Below are 17,069 nucleotides of genomic sequence, written 5' to 3'. Positions count from 1 at the left end.
AATGCAATCACACTGGATGCCAGAGGCTATTGGATGACTCCAGTGATATCTGGTTCAGTGCTCTCCCTCTATAGCATCCTTCTGCTGGAGACAGGACACAGGGCTAGAGGGACCATGGGTCCGACCCGTGAGACTTCAACCCATCATGTACTAGACACATGGCAATACTTGAATCGGGACTGCTCTTTGCTGCTGAAGAAGGAAGATGCTGCTCTTGCGATGGACACGAGAGGGAGCACCGACCACACCGCTGACTCCGGGAGAGAAAGGATGAGACGTCTCCCCGCTAACAAAGCCCTCGGAGCATCCTGCCAGGCTTAATCAGATCATATCATAGAGAAGTGAGGCTGGAAAGGACCTCAAGCCATCATCTAGTCCAACCGGGCACTGAACCTGCGACCTAGGTGCTATTAGCACCAGGTTCCCCAGCCACAAGCAGCAACCCCAACGCTCCTAAATGCCCGATTAAAATTCCCTAATAATAAAACTGACCATAAAGCCTCATCTGTTCCTTCTCCTAATTGCCAATGGATATTAAATTACCGCTTCCCGTTCCAGGACTGGGGTGGGGGGAACGACACTGGAAAGAGACCGGGATGACAGTCTGCTCCTGGTAAACTGACCCTCTCACACCGTAATGTCACTGCTGATCGAACAGTGGCAATGAGTCACGGGGAAAGGGGTCACGACGTGCTTGGAGGCAGAGGTGAATGAAGACTTTGCACGAGACAGGAGAAACAACCTTTGACTGTGAAAACAGGCCAGTTTTGTGTGACACGGGGAAGGAGCAATCGCTGGTTCTCTTCCAGGTCCTACGTGCTTCAGAGAAGCCAATGAAAACGAGATGGATGAAGACAAAAGAGATGCAAAAATGGGGTAACAAGGTGATTAACCCATGGCGCTAATCGCCACTGCTAAATCAGGCAACAAAAAATGAATGTCACGGTCTCTCATTCCTGGCCAAACAGCTCTGAGCAGAGACGCCGGGGCAAAGAATTAGGCAGGATTTTATTTAAAGAAGCCGATTAAAAAAAGAAACGCAGTGAGCAAGATGCATAGAGGGTGCAAGACTGATTAGGATAGAGGCCAGAGAAAAGACTAAAGCACTTGGGGGGGAAGGTCAGGCCAGACAAAGGGGGAATGCAACGCTGGCGAACACAAGGGAATGTGCACTGGCAGGAAGAAGATGAATTATCATCATGCCATTTGGGGTCAGGAAGGGATTTTCCTCCCTGGTCAGAGTGGTCAGGACTGGGGGGGGTTTCCTTCCTCTGTAGCAGGGGCATGGCCTCTGCCTGGGATCATTGCAGTATCTATTTAACCTTTTATAAAAGCAGGACGTTGGCGGCTGCGGCCCCCCTGCTTTCCCTGTGGCAGGGTCAGGTGCAACGTGTGCCGTGACAGTCATTTTACAAAGAGTTTAGATGATGGTTTGTCCGCGCTGATTTGCACAGGGCCGATCCTGCCTCAGGCAGGGCTTCGACTAGATGCGCCTCTGCAGGTGCCTTCCAGCCCCATGTCTCAAAGTGCCTAAATTCAGGATGTGTCTATCCCGGCGGCCAGCAGTGATCAAGAAAGCAACTGTGCTGGGACATGGGAGGAAGGAGATGAAAGATGAAGAGGGAAGCAGAACCTTGTCCAGAAGCCTCAAACCTGGGACAGTTTTGGGTTCATCCAGAGGCACCTCCTGGGCATGGAGCGGATGGCAATCAGTGGCATTTCCTTGTGTGGATCCCACCAGCGTTGCACAGGAGAAAATCTCCTGCATTGGGGTGCAAACTCCCTGCCGACAGGCCTCACCTGCCCTGGCCGTGCCCAGCTTGGCAGCTACCCCCAGCCCAGAAGCTTCTTCCCTAATCACAAAACAGCCTCAGGAGTGTTGCCAGGTGTGGGGAAAGTGATTCTTCCCCTCTCTTTGGCACTAGTGAGGCCACATCTGGAGTCCTGTGTCCAGCTGTGGGCCCCCCACTACAGAAAGGATGTGGACACATTGGAGAGATGGCAATGAAAATAGTTGTAGGGCTGGGAGACATGACCGGTGAGGAGAGGCTGATGGAAATGGGCTGATTGAGTCTGCAGAAGAGAAGGCCGAGGGGGATTGAATAGCAGCCTTCACCTCCCTGCAGGGGGGCTGCAAAGAGGATGGAGCTGGGCTGGTCTCAGTGGGGGCAGATGGCAGGACAAGGAGCAATGGGCTCCAGCTGCAGTGAGGGAAGTTGAGGTTGGATATTAGGAAAAACACTCTTACTAAGAGAGTGGTAAAGCACTAGAACAGGCTCCCCAGAGAGGTGGTGGAGTCTCCATCCAAGACCTGGGTAGACAAGCCTTGTCTGGGATGATGTAGTTGGGGCTGGTCCTGCTTGGAGCAGGAGGTTGGACTAGATGTGACCTCCTGAGATCCCTTCCAGCCCTCGTTGTCTCCGATTCCATGATGCACTGCCAGGATGCATGGGTTATCCCAGGACTGTCTGACAAGAGATGCTCCAAACCCTAGTAGCACCAGCCTCAGCTGGAGAGAGGACAAAGGGAGAGAGCACTGGGGTGACGGGGGCTGCAACTCCCAGCCCCTCTGCATCAGCTACCACCACGTAGCATGCAATAAAGACATGGCAGGAATCCCACTCTGAGACCCTTGCTGCTTCCCCGAGCTGACACCAGAGAGGTACAGACTGTGATACCCAGAGCCACGCGGGGTCTGACCCCACGGTGATGGGCACAGACCCTCCATGGTGAGGCCAGTCCCGGAGGGCTGCATTGACCGTGACTGTCACCCCTGGGATTCAGCCCTGGGGGCCTTGCAAGCCTAGCCACGGTGCAGTGCTAGGCTAAGGGATGGGTGAAGCAGGCTGGCAGGTGGGGAGGGGAGCTGCGGCTGGCTCAGCTCTCTCTCTGCTGCTTCTTCCTTCCCCATCCCTGGGACCCTCCCCAACCTGTGTACACCTCCTTCCCAGAGCCCCCGGGCGGCTGGCCACCATCACATCCGCTCTCAAGGCTTGAGCTGGACTCACAGCCTAGCACCGTGGTGCCAATGCAGGGATCTCAGCACTGCTCAGAGCAGGATGAGAGGAGCAATTGCCATTGCTCACAGCCTCTCAGCCTGGAGAGAGACAGATGCAGCACAATCCCGTCGACTCCGCACGTGCAGCCACAGGGCACCAGACTGGATCCCCAAGGACACCCCGCAGCCTGGCACAGGTGAGATCAGGGCACCGAGGGCACTGCCAGCAATGACAGAGGAGCTACGGGTTAGCAGAGACTCAGAGCATCCATGCCCATCTGTGGGGACCCGAGCCGCAGTCACTACATGGAGCCGAGTGAAATCCCCCAGTACCTACCCATGACCCGGGCCTGGACCACCACCTTCACGCAGGTGCTGTCACTGGTCTCGCTGGTGAGGACCATCTCCTCCTTAAGGACTCCTTCCTTGTGAGCCGTGTACTCGCACTTCACACTGTAGCCTGCGTACAAGAGGGGGGAAAGCAGAGTCAGTCGCTCGGTCCCTGGAAGGCAGCATCCCGTGGGGGTTTGTTCTTACCAAGCTGCAGGAGCAACTCCCCAGCCACAGCTGCCTCCTCCCAGCACTGTCATGAGTTTATCAGGCCTCAGGCAGAGATGGGTATGCAAGGGCCCTTCGCTCACATCCAGCCGGAGCCATGCTAACCCCTGCTGCCGTAAGGAAGCAAAAGGCCCTACCTGACTATCCCACAATGCACTTCTTGGCGTGCGGAAGCTCCCCAGATGCCACGGCTGCAGACAATAACAGGGCAGGAGCCCCACAATGCCCTGTGCCAGGCTCAGCTCCCAACCCCATCCCAGAGCTGCATGTGTGGGAACCCCAAGGGGTGGCTGGCAGCAATAGGGCATCACGGTTCAGGGGATGCAGAGTCCCCAAATGCTCTGAGGCAGCCACGGATGGGGGCAAGATCACAACAAATAGCCCCAATACTACAGCTATCAGGGGTCTGCCTGTTGGAGCAGATGCAGAGCACAGCAGGCGGAGAAGATAGACAGACGGACGGATGGATAGACAGAGTGTCTGAGTGCAGACCCCATCAAGTGGGCATGCGGGTGAACTCAGGAGCGGTCCCAGCCCAAGACCTGCAAGCCCAGATGCCTGGAGCAAGCCCCAGCCACCAACAGGAAATGTTCTTTATGTCCTGACCTTGCTCCATCCTCCCGTCAGCTCAGGTCACGAGATCCTAGAGCCGCGGGGCTGGAAAGGAGCTCCAGAGGTCCAGCCCTGCCTCAGCCAGGATCAGCTCTGTCCAAACCAGCCCAAACAAACCCACTGTCGAAACTCTTTGTAAAACTACCAGCAACCCTGACACAGCCCAAGACATCACCCCCGACCCTGCCACAGGGAATGCAGGGGCCCGCGGCAGCTGCAAAGGAGGTTAATAGATGCTCGAGAGACCCCAGGCCGAGGCCGTGCCCCCGCTGCAGAGGAGTGCAAACCCCCCAGTCCGGACCAGTCTGAGCAGGGGAGAAATCCTTTCCTGCCCCAGTGCAGCATGGGGCTGAGCTTGATTGCAGGGGCAAGACCCTGTGGGGTTGATGCCAGCAGGAGCATTGGCACAGCCCAGTCCCCATCCCTAGCCTGGGCTGCAGCAGCATCCAGTGCCTCTGGAAGAGGTTTAAAACCCCCCTGACACATGGGGCATAAGGGGGAGAAGGGGGCAACCAGCACAGCCCAGACACCTGGGACATCCCCACAGCAGAGCACGGGCACAGATACCCAGGGCAAAGTCCTGCTGGGTACACTCAGGGCTCAGCAAACTGCCCTGGGGAGACCTTACAAGCCAGGTCCCCTCCTGGGGGGGTCCAAGCATGAATGTGGCCAAGTTCAGCCATGCACATGGCATTGCACACACATGCACTGGAGGTGAAGTCACAGCCTACGACAGTAGAGGACTTGCTTGGACAACCCAAACAGCTATCTCCAGTCCAACACCCTTGTTTCCTGAAGTCCCATCCCAGCATCCAGAAGAACATGGTTGCATCTATTCTGGTAATACACCATCACCATAGCTTTAAGCCTAAGGCTAGCAACACGTGTTGCATTTGTCCTGGGACAAGCTGTGCCTGTGTTTGCCCTGGCACAGAAAAATCTGGAGACTGGAAAGTACACATATCACTCTTTTTATCAGGGTTTTGTGAGTGTTCGAATGCGCTGCCTCTTTTCTGCCATCGATCCCATCCAGATGCACTTCATGATGTCCTGGGACAAACCGTTAGTGCTTCTTATCCTGGGGACCTTTTTTAGCGTTTCACAGATTTCATAGACATTAGGGCTGGAAGGGATCTCGGGAGATCATCGGGGCCAGCCCCCTGCCCCAGGGGCAAGAAGTCAGCTGGGGTCATAGGATCCCAGCAAGATAAGTGTCCAAATGTTTGGTTTGTCCTGAGATGACAGAGGTGGAGATCTGAATGCCTGCACTTTGTCCTGGGATAAATGAGACAGGATAAATGTGGGGGAAATCCTTTTTCTGGTCCCCACAGCTCCAAAAGGAGAGAGAAGAACTGGAGAAAGTGCAGAGAAGGGCAGCGAGGATGAGGAGGAGCTTTTAAATAAGGAGAGAAAGAGGCCAAGGCTTGGTCAGTTTAGAAAAGAGATGCTTGAGGGGGGTCAGGAGAAGGGTTTACAACACACTGAATGGGGAAGAGAAAGTCACTAGGGATTTATGACTGACTGTAATCATCAGACAAGAACAAGGGGGCAGAGCATGAAAATAGCAGGTAAAAAGTTAAAATTAACACCAGGAAGTTCTGTTTCCTCCAGCGTGTCGTTATAGGATGGAGCTCGTTTCCCCCAGACATGGGAGCTGAGAGCTCAGCCGGATTCACCGGGGCTCGGACACGTGCTGAGAGGAAAGGGGCACGAGCCCACCGAGAGAGCTGGAAAGCGGTCTGGCCCTTTGCATTTTCAGACAGTTCCCAAGACAGGCCCCATCCTTGCTATCCGCTTGGAGTGACGCTTAGAGGACTCCCTCATCCAACCCAGGGGTCCAGGAGGGGCTGAGGTCAAAGGCGGCTGCAAGGACGCAGCACCCATCAGGGTCCAGCCAGGGGAGGTCGGGGCAGGGGATGCCGACAGCTGGGCCGGGGAGTCAGGGAGCGTGGATTCAACCCCTCCCTGCTGCAGGTGAGTCACTTCCCACCTCGGTGCCTATTAAAGGTAGGTAACGAAGTTTGGGGGGCAGATGAGGATTAACCAGTGCATGCACAAGACCGGTGTGAACAGAGCAGAGGCATGAACGGAGCCCCGATGCTCCCCTTCTGCGTCTCCGGAGGCTGTTTTGCAGGAGGGGAGGCAAGGAGAGTGAGTGAGAGGAGGAAGGAGGGACAGGAGGGATCGGTGGGGAAGACGTCAGGGTCCGTGACCTAGAGGGGAAAGCTGCTCCGTTACTGGAGCATCTGGCCTAGCAGATGGCCACCGGCATCACCAGCAGCCTGCCAGGTAGGAGAAGGCTAACGAGGCCGCGTGATATCTGCAGCTGCCTCCGATGGAGGTTGCGGGAACTCAGCCCATTCCCTGGATGGCCCCGAGGGGTGCGAGCAGACCCCTCTCCCGACATGGGCTGGGTCCGAGCCACGGCACCCCTGGGCCATGCTCCAGGCCTCGTTACAACCAGGGGTGCAGAGCCACAGGGTCGTGCCACTGCCAGCAGGGTCCACAACCTCTCACGCTTGGCCAAATTTGGGCATTTTTCCCCCAAAGGAGGCCTCAGAAGGCCTGTCCCTGATGCAAGAACTGAGTGCGAATCCCTGCTTTACAAGTTCTCAGGTCGGGAATGTCAGCTGGGGAACCTGCCTGGACAGGCAGAGAAGAGGCTGGAGGACTATGAACAAACCCTGCTACCCAGCGTAGGAGTTTGGGTGATGATCAGATGTATTTATCACTGAATCACAGATAAGGAAGGTAGAAAGGGACCTCAGGAGGTCACATCTAGTGCAACCCCCTGCTCCAAGCAGGACCAGCCCCAACTACATCATCGCAGCCAAGGCTTTGTCTAGGCAGGGCTTAAACACCTCCAAGGATAGAGACTCCATCACTTCTCTCAGCGCTTCACCACCCTCCTCGTGAGAAACTTTTTCCCAGTATCCAACCTCAACTTTCCTTGCTGCAACTTGAGCCCATTGCTCCTTGTCCTGTCATCTGCCCCCACTGAGACCAGCCTAGCTCCATCCTCTTTGCAACCCCCATGCAGGGAGTTGAAGCTGCTATTACCTAAAGGCCGATCCCAAAGAGGATGGAGCTGGTCTTATGCTAAGCTATGGCTATGCTAAGGCACTGCCAAGGACCTTGGGCATAACAGCAGGCTGCCGGGTGATTAAACCTGCAGCGCACAGCTCCGGCTGATCCCCCCGGCACCTTGCTGAGATGCACACGGGCTCCCTCGGCCCCGCTAAGCACCTCACCTCTCCGGGGACCCGCTGTTAGCTCACCTGGCTTTCACTGCAAGAGGCAGTGATGCGATCCCATCTCCATCCAGGCACCGACAGGAGCAGCTAAATGATCCGGGCTCGTCAAACTGGAGCGCTCAAAGCCCAGAGGGAGCGTGAGATCATCCGGGCTGACGGTGCGGAGAGCACAAGCCGCTGGATCTCCCCCTGGACGCTGCATACCAGACCCAGGAACCAGTATGTGGCCGAAGCACCTTGACCGGACCCGGGAACTTGTATGTGGCCAAAGGTTTGGGCTTGAAGACCCCGAGCAATGGAGATCTGGCCCCCTCCCTGGGACACGGCTCCGACGGGGTGTTTACAACAGCCTTATTTCTCATTAGTCTGGCTGGCTCCAGCTCCTGACCCCGGAGGCTTGCCCTGCCTTCGTGCACGGGAACAAGAACCCACCAGCCCTGGTGCTTTCTCCCCCAGCGCTTACACACCGAGACCTGCTCCTGGGTGGATCTGGGACTTTAGAAAGGGGGATGCACGTGACGAGGCACCTCATCCCATAGAGCACAACACGCATTTTTTTCTCCTGTTAAAGAGCAAACTAGAAGCTTTACTACTAGGCTAGGTGCTTGGTGCTATCTTATTCAGATCAACATAAAAAAGCAAACAACTAGAACTACTGAAATGTGCACTGAGTTGCTAGATTATATATATATTTAAACACAACAAACTAGGTAAAAAAGAGTCAAAACAGTCCAAAGATATTGGGTCAACAGTCCTATAGTCATTATAGTTAAATGTCCATCTGTCATTCAGATTCATAAAAGAAAATTTTGCCTTCTTGAGCGTCTTGACAGCGCATGCAATGTATCACTGTTGGATATTTGTACACCTGAGTTCATAGGACCACACCTGAGTGAAGGTTTTTAGCTAGAGCTAAAAGCAGCCTGTGGGGCTGGGAAAGAGAAGAGAGACATTCCCAGGCATGGCTAAGAGACAGCAACACTGCAGAAGAAAGGATAGTTTGAATAATAAAATGTCACGACCATTAAAAAGGAGAAAACGCCGTTTACCCCTGTGGAGTAGAGAGAGATTAGCAGGAATCTGGGAGGTGATAACAAGCCATGAAGCCAAGTGATTCCCTCACTGCTGCCTGAATAGAAATGCCACTGCCTCTCTCAGGCAGTTGGATATAAAGTTTGGCCGGAGCAGGGATCAAAGCGGGGTACAACAGCATCATGCACCCCCTGGATCTGCCCCTGGCCCTACTCACCCCCCAGGCTACATTGCAATTAGCCAGAGACCTGGGCTGTATGGCCTTTCCCTCCCCTCTTCCATCCTTACGGTGCAAGTGCCAGCACGGTGCCCAGTGCCTGCATCACCAAGGCTACATGCAGAGAGGAGTCCCCTCGTCCATCCCCAGTCCGTGCCTCCAGTCACTGCCTTGGGCCATGGGATGAAGCAGGGCACAGGGCACTCATGCCGTGACCCCAAACTCTGGATCCTTCTCCCCCAGGGATGCAGTTTTGCATGCAACTAGAAGGCTGGGTGCAGGCGACCTTCAGCTGCCGAAGAAAAGCCACTCACTTCAAGGAGTGCACGCACCCTGCAAGTCCACGTGGTCCCCCAGCAGCCCCCAGATGCTGCCATTCATTCACACCTCCTCCCAGAGCTCTCAGATGCCCCCCGCCAGCTCATGACATCCAATGCTGTCCTAGCTCAGTCGCGGCTGTACGAAAACAGAGGTAGTGCAATGCAGAGGCTGTGTTTTGTTTGTAACAACGCTCCTCCCGTCCCAATCATCCGGCTCACACCCCTGACCCTGCACGTGCACGGAGGATGAAGGAAAGAACTAGCGTTATTCCATCTGGAGAACTGAAGACTTAGGCAGGGATTGGTTTCAAATCCCTGAACGGTGGTTATATGGAGGGGGGAGATCTCTGGGGCTGTAGGGCATGGGACTAGGAGCAATGGTCTCAAGCTGCAGCAGGGGAAACTGAGGCTGAAGAGGAGGAGCAACATTGTGACTAAAGGTGGTCGAGCACTGGAACAGGCTGCCCAAGAGGGGGGCTGATCCTGCCTCAGCCCGACTGGACGTGGCCTCTGGAGGTCCCTTCCAGCCCCATTTCTCTAGGATCCTATGATTCATGTCTGGAAATGATGAAGAACAGCTGGACAAGCACATGCATGGGCTGGTTCAGACAGGGCTGCTCTTGCCTGGACCAGCGGGTTGGATATGCCAGCCCCATAGCTCTTGGATACTAGGCTTGGCTTTAGGCACACTGGCTGCCCCACGTCTTCACGGCTCCTGACAGACAGCGTGTGGCCTGCATTAGGAAGAGGTGGTGTGTAGCACTGTAAGCTAAAAGTGCCCCATGCTTGGAGAAAAGGGGCATTAGTGACTTTGGGGCAGAGAGCGAGGGCCACGGCTTCTGCATCAGACCTGCCGGGACCTGCAGTACTGAAGGCTATTAGCAATGCAGAGCGACTTCAGAGCAGCTGTCAATCCACGCATGCATCCATCCATCTGACAGCAGCAGCTTCCATATGCTGCCAGGGGAGCGAGGGAGGTTTGAGAGAGGCACATGGGTGGACACAGGGCTGAGTATCTCGCACACGGGTTGTCGTGTGGGTTCATTTCAGGTCCCCACCGTGGAGCGTGCATGGATTGAATGTTTGCCATCCACTGAGGAGCTTAGAAGTGTGGTCAGAAGTAAGGAGGTGGATGGGCCACGGCCCTGTCACGGTCCAGAGCAAACATTACCTTGCATGAAACAGGAAGAACTTGGAGGCGCTTTGGGTTACATTCGTCCACTTCACCAATGCACAATAGAGAACGGTCTGCCCGGTGGTCTACATTCATAGACAACGAGGGTGGGAAGGGAAGGGACGGACCTCTGGAGGTCACATCTAGTCCAACCCCCTGCTCCAAGCAGGACCAGCCCTAACTACATATTCCCAGCCAAGGCTTTGTCCAGTCAGGTTTTAAACACCTCTAAGGATGGAGACTCCACCACCTCTCTGGGGAGTCTGTTCCAGTGCTCCATCACCCTCCTCGTGAGAAAGTTTGTCCTACTATCCAACCTCAACTTCCCTTGCTGCAGCTTGAGCCCATTGCTGCTTCTGTCACCTGCCCCCACTGAGACCAGCCCAGCTCCATCCTCTTTGCAGCCCCCCTGCAGGGAGGTGAAGGCTGCTAGTCAATCCCCGCAGTCTTCTCTTCTGCAGACTAAAACAGTTCCCTCAGAAACCATGTACCCCAGTCCCAAACCTGGAGCACTCCTCTGGACTCTCTCCAATGTGTCCACATCCTTTCTGTAGCGGGGGGCCCACAGCTGGACACAGGACTCCAGATGTGGCCTCCCCAGTGCTGAATAGAGGGGAAGAATCACTGCCCTCCATCTGCTGGCAACGCTCCTACCCAGGCACCCCGGGATGCCGTTCACCTTCCAGGCAACTAGGGTATCCCAGTGCCTGGCTTCCTCCCCACAACCAGTCCTGCACTGCCCTTGCTAAAGGACTCTGGGAAATCAAAGCCCAAAGGGATCCTGCCCCGCAAACCCTTGCAGTCAAAGGCAGTGCAGTCGCATGGACGTCAGCAAGACCCGAGATGGTTTCGGTGGCAGGGGGCTGCATGTCTGCATGCTACTGATAATGCAAAGCCAAAGGGCTTCCAAAACTGCCTTCATGAGAAGGGCTTTTATGTACATCAGTCTGCACTAATGCACCGCAGAAGACGTACACCCCAGGCCAGGCCGCAGCCCAGGGTCCAAAGCAGCCCAGACAAACCCAGTGTCCAACCCCTCAGCAAAACTAGAGAGGTGCTGGCACCCGGACTTCAATCTTTGGCTGATTTTGCAGGCGACCAAGGGGAAAAAAAAAAAAGGCAGGCATCTTGCACCGGATCCCATCTCAAATCCTTGAGGCATGGCATGTTACTAAACCTGCCACGCTATTTGTACAAAGTGCTCCGAGCAAAACCATACATTAAAAACCCACCGAATGCTGCTATTCATCAAAGAGCCTCTCGGAGGGACCGTCAGAGGCACGCGGGGGCGAACGCTTGACACCTGAACGGAAAATCAGCTCTGTTTGTGCAGAGAATTGCTACCCTTTCACCGCGCTGCTACACACTCGACACCTGAAAGGGAAAGGGGTGGGAATTGCAGGCGATGTGAGGTTGTCATTTCTTGCATTTCAGAGGAGGGGAAAAAAAGCACAATAATAAAGAGGAAAATCTCTCTGGAGCCTCTAATTTGAAGGCAGGCATTACTCCGATCTCCGTATCAAGGGAAAGGCACAAAACCCTGCAGCTTCCAAGGAGCGAGCACAAAAATCACACCTCTGCAGTCAATGTGCTTCAGCAATTACGGGCGCCGATGCTTGCGAAGAGGCGCTCAAAGCAAATGGAGGTGTGGGACCAGCTGAAAAAGGAAAAGCAGCAAGCAGAACGTGCCTGAAGTGCAAGCAATTGCAAGGGGCAATTCAGCTTCGTGTGTGCAGAGCTTCCAGCTCGAGACAGGGTCTCCGCCGGTCGTGGAAAGGCAGCCCAAGGCGGGGGGAGACGTGCAGAGATGGGACTAAAAGAAACCACGTGCCTCGGAGCTCCCCGCTGTTGCGTGCCAAAGAGGCTGCAGGTTAAATGATTCACAGCTCCGGCAGCAGCTCACCCTTCGCCCTGCCAGCGGGAACGCGTGATTTGTGGGCAAACACGGCTCGCTTCAAGGGCTTCTACGGTGTTGTGAGCATCTGCCGAGTGCTTCTCCTCCATCTGGTTCACGTGGGCCTTACAAAGCTCGGGACGACTTGCATGATGACAATGCCCCGGTGAGGCTGCGCTTAAGAGCAAGGCTGCACCGCGACTGCTGCTATGAGGGTGTCTTCATCCAGGCCCCAAAGCTACGGGGGCAAACACAGCAAGGGGACGCGACTGGCTCCAGGTTGCAGGCAGGGGGTCACAGGGCCAGGAGAGGAGCCCAGGCATCTCCGGAGCAGCGCGCCTGATACCCCCTGCTTGGGGTCAGACCGTTCACAACTGGGGTCAGGAGGGGATTTCCCCCCTTGGTCAGACTGGCCTGGACTGGGGGGTTTCCCTTCCTCTGCAGTGGAAGAGCATCTCTGGAGCATCCATGACCCCCCTGGCAGCAGCAAGACATTGGCGGCCACGGCCCCGCTGCTTTCCTGGAGGCAGGGGCAATGCCTGGGGCTGTCCGGGCAGACTGTGTCATGTTGCTCTGAGGTTGGACACGGGGTTTGTCTGGGCTGGTTTGGATGGGGCTGATCCTGCGGGGACTGGATGTGACCCCGCAGGTCCCTTCCAGCCCCACTGCTCTAGGTTTCCTATGGGGGTTTTTTTTGGGGGGGGGGGAGAATTGCTGAAGAACAAGCTTTGCACAGTCAAGTTCAAAGGCTTCTCTTCCATCTCCCCCCCTGCGCGCTGAGCTCCTGCGAGTCCAACGCAGGAGCTCGTTCTTCCAGAGCCCTGGGGATCAGCCTCCCACGAGCTCTTCCCATCACAGCCAGCAGCAATGAAGCCTTTGCTTTCCCTGGCTCTCAGCAGGAGGATTTGTGACTCTCTGGGTCCCATGGACAACAGCAGCAGCAAAGCCCTTTGGGTTCTCTGCCGGCTATCACAGAATCGCAGCAGAGCCGGGCTGGCAGGGCCCTCCGGACGTCACATCCAGTCCAGAAGAGCAGACCGAGGGGGATTGAAAGGCAGCCTTCACCTCCCTGCAGGGGGGCTGCAAAGAGGATGGGGCTGGGCTGGTCTCAGTGGGGGCAGATGGCAGAAGGAGCAATGGGCTCAAGCTGCAGCAAGGACAATTGAGGTTGGATATTAGGAAGAGGAAGGTGGTGAAGCACTTGAACGGGATCCCCACAGAGGTGGTGCAGTCTCCATCTTTGGAGGTGTTGAAGCCCCAGGTAGACAAAGCCGTGGCTGGGATGATGTAGTTGGGGCTGGTCCTGCTTGCAGCAGGAGGTTGGACTCGATGTGACCTCCCTAGGTCCCTTCCACCCTCACTGTCTGTGATCCCAGACAAATCCATCATCCAACCTCTTAGCAACACAACACAGCCCCCCCCGACATGGCACCAGACATCACACCCAACCCTCCCCAGGCAAAGCAGGGGGACTGCAGCAGCCAACGTCCTGCCGCTGCAAAGGGTGTTAATATACCCTCCCACTGCCTGCTCCAGAGCACGCCCCGATCAGCTCTGTGAGCACCAGGCATGAAGCCCGGCTGCTTTGGTCTATCCAGGAACCAAAAGACTCCTTCCAACATAAGGCCACTGGTCTCAGCAGCGCTCAAGCGTGCGCTATGCTCACCCATTGCCAGCTGCAAAATGCACACAGCTGCTCAGCATCTGTCTCAACAGCTCTGTTGAAGGAAACGTAATGATTGCCCTGAGCAAAGAAAAGCTTGCTGCTACAGGGGAAGCCGAACCCAGGACTCTGTCGCTGGTGCTACCCTGTGCACAGCAGCGAGGTGCAGACGTGCTCACCCAGACCAGTTCTTCTCTTCCCTTCCTAAGCTTCTCACTGGAGGCTAGTCCCAATTTCCCAGCTGTATCCCATCAGCCAGCTGCCTTTGCTTCTCGAGGATTTCAAACAGGTCCAGTCTGACATCCAGCCCAGCTCCTGGGATCTCTCGAGTGCATTTAACAACCCACGCAGTTTCAGGACGCTGACATTACTCTTGTCCCCTGGCTTTACCTGGGGCAGGTTCAGGGGCTCTTGGTGTCCGCGGGCCATGGGCCTTGCAGCTGCATAGCAGGGCTGACTGTAGTTTTAGAAACAGGCGAGACAAGGATGTATTTGGGGTGCTTTGGATGGGGGCTGGGCTTGCTGTGACTTCCCTGCTCTGATTCCAGGTCATTTTTCACACCGCGTACGGTCTCTGCCAGGGCTCCAAATCCTGGAGAACCCCCCTGCCCCACGTAAGATGCTGCAGCGATTCACTGCCCTCAATGCGAAGGGCAGCGATGTGCAGCCAGTTTGAACTTTCCAGATGTGGGCTCCCAGCTTGGGGGCTTGCTCCACTTGTGCCTGTGAGGATGAAGGTGAAAGGGTCCACATCTGGGGAGCCCTCAGTGATCAACCTACAGCAGCTTTGAGGAGGTTCACTGGCAGGCCAGTGAATAGCAAGGTCACCTTGCTCTCAGCATCGTCCCCCACGGCACCCACTGGCTGAGGGGAGGGGCACAAGCTTTTTTATTGCTCTTCACACCTGTTCCCCCCGTGGAGCCAACCCGGTTACTGCAGAATCGTGCATCCAGGCCTCGTCGCAAAGCAGAGAGGAGAGTCTGGCACAACCCTCAGCATCTGCAGAGCTGCAAACACGCCATCAAGTGAGCAGAGTTTATGCAATGAATGTGGCGCCCCGCGATGCAGCTTTGGAGACCGCTTCCAGAGGGGAACCTCCAGCAGAGGAGCTCAAGGCCATGAAGGGGGGGAAAGATGCAGTGCTGGGATAAGGGCAACTGGGAACAAACTGGTCAAGAATGACTTCAGGCCGTGAGGGTCCCTTCCAGCTCTGAGACTGTGGTCTCTCTCTGTTGTGAACTGAAAAGGACGTGTTGCATTATGTCAAAGACCGGAGGCCTGTTGCAATGGATTATAATGAGCTGTAAAATCAAATGACTCCCTCAGCTCTGCCTGAATAGAAATGCCACTACCACTTCCAGTTGGGTTTACATTTTGGGTGAAGCAGGAACTCAAAGGCAGGGGAAGGGATGAAATTTCTCTTGAAGGTGTTCAATGAAGGCGCTTGAACCACCTCCGGTGGCAGGCTGTTCCAGACCTTGGGGGCTCGGACAGTAAAGAAATTCTTCCTTGTGTCCAGCCTGAAACGGTTTTGCAAGAGTTTATAACCGTTCAACCTCGTCATCCCTTGGGGCGCTCTGGTGAACAAACGTTCCCCCACATACTGGTGGTCACTCCTGATAAACTTGTAGGTGGCCATCAGATCACCCCTGAGCCTGCGCTTTTCCAGGCTAAAGAGCCCCAGGGCTCTCAGCCTGTCATCGCAGGGTCTGCTTCCCTGAGCTCTGATCATGCGCGTGGCTCTTCTCTGGTCTCTCTCAAGCTTCTCCACATCCTTTTTGAATTGTGGAGCCCAAAACTGGACGCAGTACTCCAGCTGCGGCCTCAATAAGGCCGAGTACAGGGGGAGAATGACGTCCCGGGATTTGCTTGAGAAGCATCTATGGATGCAAGCCAGCGTTTTGGTCGCTTTACTAGCCGCAGCATCGCATTGCAGGCTCATGTTCATCTTGTGGTCAATGATGACCCCCAAGTCCCTTTCTTCCATAGTGCTAGCCAGAGTAGCACTGCCGAGCCTATAAGGATGCTGCAGGTTTTTCCTCCCAAGGTGGAGAACCTTGCATTTTTTGGTGTTAAACACCATCAGGTTCTCGTCCGCCCACTTGCTGAGCCTGTCCAGGTCAGCCTGGATCACCCTCCTGTCCTCAGGTGTGGATGCTTTACCCCAAAGTTTGGTGTCATCAGTGAACTTGGCCAGTCCGCTTCTGACTCCAGTGTCCACATCATTGATGAAGATGTTGAACAGTATGGGTCCAAGGACAGAGCCTTGGGGGACCCACTGGTCACAGGGCACCACAACGATTGACTTCCGTCAACCACCGCCCTCTGGGTCCGACCACAGAGCAATTCCCCAGCCGGCGGATTGTGGTAGACCCAAGCCCACAGTTGGCCAGTTTTCCTAAGAGGTGATCATGGGATACCAGATCAAAAGCTTTTTTAAAGTCAAGATATAGGACATTAATCTCCTCTCCCTTGTCCAGGTGATACATCACCTGGTCATAAAAGGGAATGAGATTGGTCAAGCAAGACCTACCTGCAACAGACCCGTGCTGGCTATCCCTCAGGGTGTTGGCATCAGCCAGTCTGTTAAAGATGGCCTCTTTGATAATCTTTTCCAAGACCTTCCCCGGGATAGAGGTCAGGCTGATGGGCCTGTAGTTTGCCGGATCCACTTTCCTCCCTTTCTTGAAGACAGGCACCACATTGCCCTTCTTCCAGTCTTCGGGCACTTCACCAGAGCACCAGGAGCTCTCGAAGACCCGTGCCAGGGGCTGGGCTATGATGCTCGCCAGCTCCTTGAGTACCCTGGGGTGTAGGTTGTCAGGGCCGGCTGACTTGAAGGTGTCCAGCCTCTCAAGGTGTTCCTTCATGAGGTCAGCATCAATGGAGGGCAGGGGATCACCCTTACCCGGACCTCCCTGTCCCGTAATGGGCAGGGGCATCCCATGGGACTGATAAAAAACTGATGCAAAGTACCCATTTAGTAAGTTGGCTTTTTCCTGGGCATCATTTGTCAATTGTCCCATCTGGTTTAGCAGAGGTCCAGTGTTGCCCTTGCTTTTCCTCCGGCTCCCCACGTATCTAAAAAAGGACTTTTCATTGTCCTTGATACTAGTGGCCAGTTGGAGGTCAGTCCCAGCCTTGGCTTTCCTGGTTTGCTCCCTGCAGGTCCGGACCAGAGCAGAATAATCCTCCTTGGAGGTGGATCCCGTCCTCCATCCTTTGTAGGTCTTTCTTTTTAGCCACAGGAGGTCTACTAGATCCCTGCAGAGCCAAGGGGCTCCTGTGCCCTTTTGCTGCCTTTCCTCTGAGATGGAGTAGCCTTAGCTTGTGCACCGAGGATTGCT

The 17,069-nt window shown here is 55.3% G+C and overlaps 1 protein-coding gene across 3 annotated transcripts in view; it reads right to left on the bottom strand.

The window, feature by feature from the left end:
• The window catches only part of ADISSP (adipose secreted signaling protein), a 73,818-nt gene that overhangs the window by 3,610 nt on the left and 53,139 nt on the right, over window positions 1-17,069 (bottom strand). For all 3 annotated transcript variants that reach the window (XM_014600981.3, XM_019498416.2, XM_059721404.1), the window contains one exon: window positions 3,336-3,458. In XM_014600981.3, the coding sequence (XP_014456467.1) occupies window positions 3,336-3,458 (123 nt within the window). The remainder of the gene's footprint in view (window positions 1-3,335; window positions 3,459-17,069) is intronic.

This window comes from Alligator mississippiensis, chromosome 2 (genome assembly GCF_030867095.1).
Source record: "Alligator mississippiensis isolate rAllMis1 chromosome 2, rAllMis1, whole genome shotgun sequence".
NCBI lineage: Eukaryota > Metazoa > Chordata > Crocodylia > Alligatoridae > Alligator > Alligator mississippiensis.
The sequence above is the reverse complement of the archived record's forward strand: the minus strand, read 5'-3'. Positions and strand labels throughout refer to the sequence as shown.